The sequence below is a fragment of the Arabidopsis lyrata genome, assembly GCF_000004255.2.
Source record: "Arabidopsis lyrata subsp. lyrata unplaced genomic scaffold ARALYscaffold_5, whole genome shotgun sequence".
In the NCBI taxonomy this organism is placed as follows: Eukaryota; Viridiplantae; Streptophyta; class Magnoliopsida; order Brassicales; family Brassicaceae; genus Arabidopsis; species Arabidopsis lyrata.
This window is the reverse complement of record NW_003302551.1, coordinates 4,830,385-4,833,222: the sequence shown is the minus strand read 5'-3', so window position 1 is coordinate 4,833,222 and position 2,838 is coordinate 4,830,385. Positions and strand designations below refer to the sequence as shown.

General features: G+C 38.6%; 1 protein-coding gene across 3 annotated transcripts; it reads right to left on the bottom strand.

Moving 5' to 3' along the window:
* Positions 1-247: 247 nt before the first annotated feature.
* On the bottom strand, positions 248-2,522 carry LOC110228106. Of its 3 annotated transcripts, XM_021024299.1 has the most exons (3): positions 2,424-2,522; positions 2,179-2,300; positions 248-2,029 (listed from the first exon to the last, which is right to left on the bottom strand). In XM_021024299.1, exons 2-3 carry the CDS (start codon positions 2,248-2,250, stop codon positions 437-439), a joined length of 1,665 nt encoding a protein of 554 aa, XP_020879958.1. In that variant the 5' UTR covers positions 2,251-2,300; positions 2,424-2,522; the 3' UTR covers positions 248-436. The 3 variants fall into 3 exon arrangements, with proteins under 3 accessions (XP_020879958.1, XP_020879957.1, XP_020879959.1); XM_021024298.1 differs by having other exon boundaries at positions 248-2,300; XM_021024300.1 differs by having other exon boundaries at positions 679-824; positions 895-2,522.
* Positions 2,523-2,838: the final 316 nt, after the last annotated feature.

Sequence of the window (2,838 nt, the reverse complement as noted above, 5' to 3'; positions counted from 1 at the left end):
TTGATATTCAAAAATAAAGAACTCCGAGCTATGATTGTTTCTCTGTGATCCATTGATACCCGAAGACTATTCGTATTTATCCCAGTGCAACAGCTAATTATTCTGTTCAAACCCAGAAAATTAATCTATCAATTTTACTTCTCTTTTCACTCTCTATGCAAAAGCTTTTGGTTTTGCATGATATGTAAGTTTTAGTCATGTTCAAAGTTTGAATCTTTAGAAACATTCATATCATTAAATGACAAACAAGAAGCAAAAGGATGGAATTGTAACTCTTACCAACAAGAGAAACATGTATAGTGGAGGATATGGTTCATAAAGACCAATTCTCCTCTTCTTCACAACTGAAACAAATAACATAATTAAATAAAAGAAACAAATGACAGGAATCAAATGCTTTATACATTTTTGATTTGAGAATCTTGTCTTGCTTGATTCAATTTTTGGTCCATGGAGGGCATATGCCTTTTTCCTTCTTCATGAGGGACATCCAGGGTTTGCAACGGCTGAAACAATAGTAAGAACAAAAATTGTCTTCGACAGAATCCTTAAGAATGAAGGGAGCTGGACAATGGCAATGACAGTTGCGGCAAAGTGGTCTTGAAGATCTATTGTTAGGCACCAACTCAAGATTGTTGTTGATGCTTCCTCCTGGTTTAGCATATCTAATATCCCCAACTACACAAAAGACATGTAAAGTGACCCCGCAATCTTTACAAGTGTAGAACCAAGTCTTTGAATTTGTTTCTCTTTCGCAAATATCACACCAATATTTTCCGCTTGCGTTTTCACCATAACAAAGAGTGAGTGGATGATCATCGTACCTGGGAAGTCTTACCGTATATGGTAGAGTGGCACAACGAAAATCCAAAAAGTAGTTGCATTTGATACAACCTAGGACGACTTCTTTTTGGTCAATACCGCAGTTTTGGCAAGTCTTCATGTGACCAACCTCTAGTTTGACGTAGAGCAAATGATGATGATGACTTCCATGTTTAAAAGGCACAGTAATCGAACTGCACAATAAGTCAAAATTCTGTTTCTGATATGTAGAGTAGACGAATCCTTGGCAAAAAACTTGATCACAAGCTCGACAAATAGTTTCTTTCTTGTGTTGGCTTTGGGGGCGAAGAGTGAGGGGTTGTGGGCTCAAAAAGTGTCGTCTCTTCTTAGGAAGATTAGCACAAGTTTCATGGAGGATAAAACAGCAATCTGATTTCGAACATTTGTAGGATGTGTAAGAGTCGATGGGAAGAACACATGCTTCACAGATGCTTCTTTCTTGAGTTACTTTGTTGAGGCTCATGTTATGTTCATGAGTGAAATGAGTGATTGTGTTGTCATCATTCATCTTAAACGGCTTGACATCTTCAATAACTTCAGGTACTCCATCGAGCTCTTTCCCATCCCACACGTCTTTCCTTGTTGCACATCTTGAATGAATAGCGTAGTTAGGACAAGATGAACAAGAATAAGCCCCATATGACCAATTTATCTCTTCCCAACAAACTCCACATATCCATTCTCCAGGACCAAGAGGATACTTGAATGAAACGCGGTGCTCATGGTGATTGACATTAATGACAAGTGGCAAATAAGCACATTTTTGATGGAAGAACATGAAATCACATTGAACGCAGGTATAAGGAGCATGGTCGCCTTTCTTCCCACAAGCATCACAAACAAAGAACATCAATTTTGGCATGAGTGTGAGTGTATGCTCATGGACCTTTAGCTTTGAAAGAGAAAGTCGTTGGGGGTTACCAATCGCACAATCAATATCCAGGTTGAACTTACACTTATCACAATGATAAAGTAAGTTTGCTGTTTCTTTTCCACATATATGACATTCTGGGTCTGTGTAATCAGGAGCTCCATCTGTGAGTAGCTTAAGAGGGTGTCTGGCATGAAAAGGGTGAGTGATCTCTGCTGATTCAATTTTTGAGACGCATTCCTTATGAACCACCAACTGGCAACGTGAGCAAAAGTAACCATTTCTGTGAGACATATGACAAACGTCGCACTGCAACTGAACACGAAAACCAAAAAAGAGTAGAGGATGGTGGTGCCACGAATATATCAGATGTGCTTGGCTACTAAAGTAATCAAAGATGCAACTAAAATCCAAATTGAGTTTGCAAACGGAGCAATGGTACAGAAGGCGCTTGGTATTTTTACCGCAGAGGTGGCATTTCGGGTCGGTGTGGTTAGGCGCTCCGGTTGTGAGAAGCTTAAGACGATGTCCAACATGAGAAGGGTGTTCGTATAAATCTCTTAACATGAACACAAACGCGCATTTCCTGTGAATTGTAAAGTTACATTCAGAGCAACATAAGCCATCACCATACGATCGATCGCAAACATCGCATTCGAAACCATCACGTTGTTTGACGAGATCTACATAATGCTTGTGTCTTTCTAACCTCAAACTCATGGCTGTTGCGTTTAGCGGATCGGAGGTGGAGAGAATGCAAGTTGATGTTTGGGTAATAGCACTTTGGTTTCGTGTAAGAATGGATCAATGTAGTTGTTCTTCTATATACTCTAATTACATCAATGATACTCTTGTTACAGCTACTTGTTAGATTATAATATAAATTAACAAATCTATATTAGTACAACTAGTGGAGGTCGTTACTCTTTGTTTAGTTCAAACGCAAATCTCGATTAGTAAAAATCTATATTAGTACAACTAGTGGGCTCGTTAGTCATTGTTTAATTCAATCGCTAACAGAAAATCACTACCCTTACAATAAAAAAAGATTTGATTCAGTGTATCAATCCCGATTATCGAAAGAAGCCAAAGTAATGACAGCACACATTGAGCTAACGTTGATA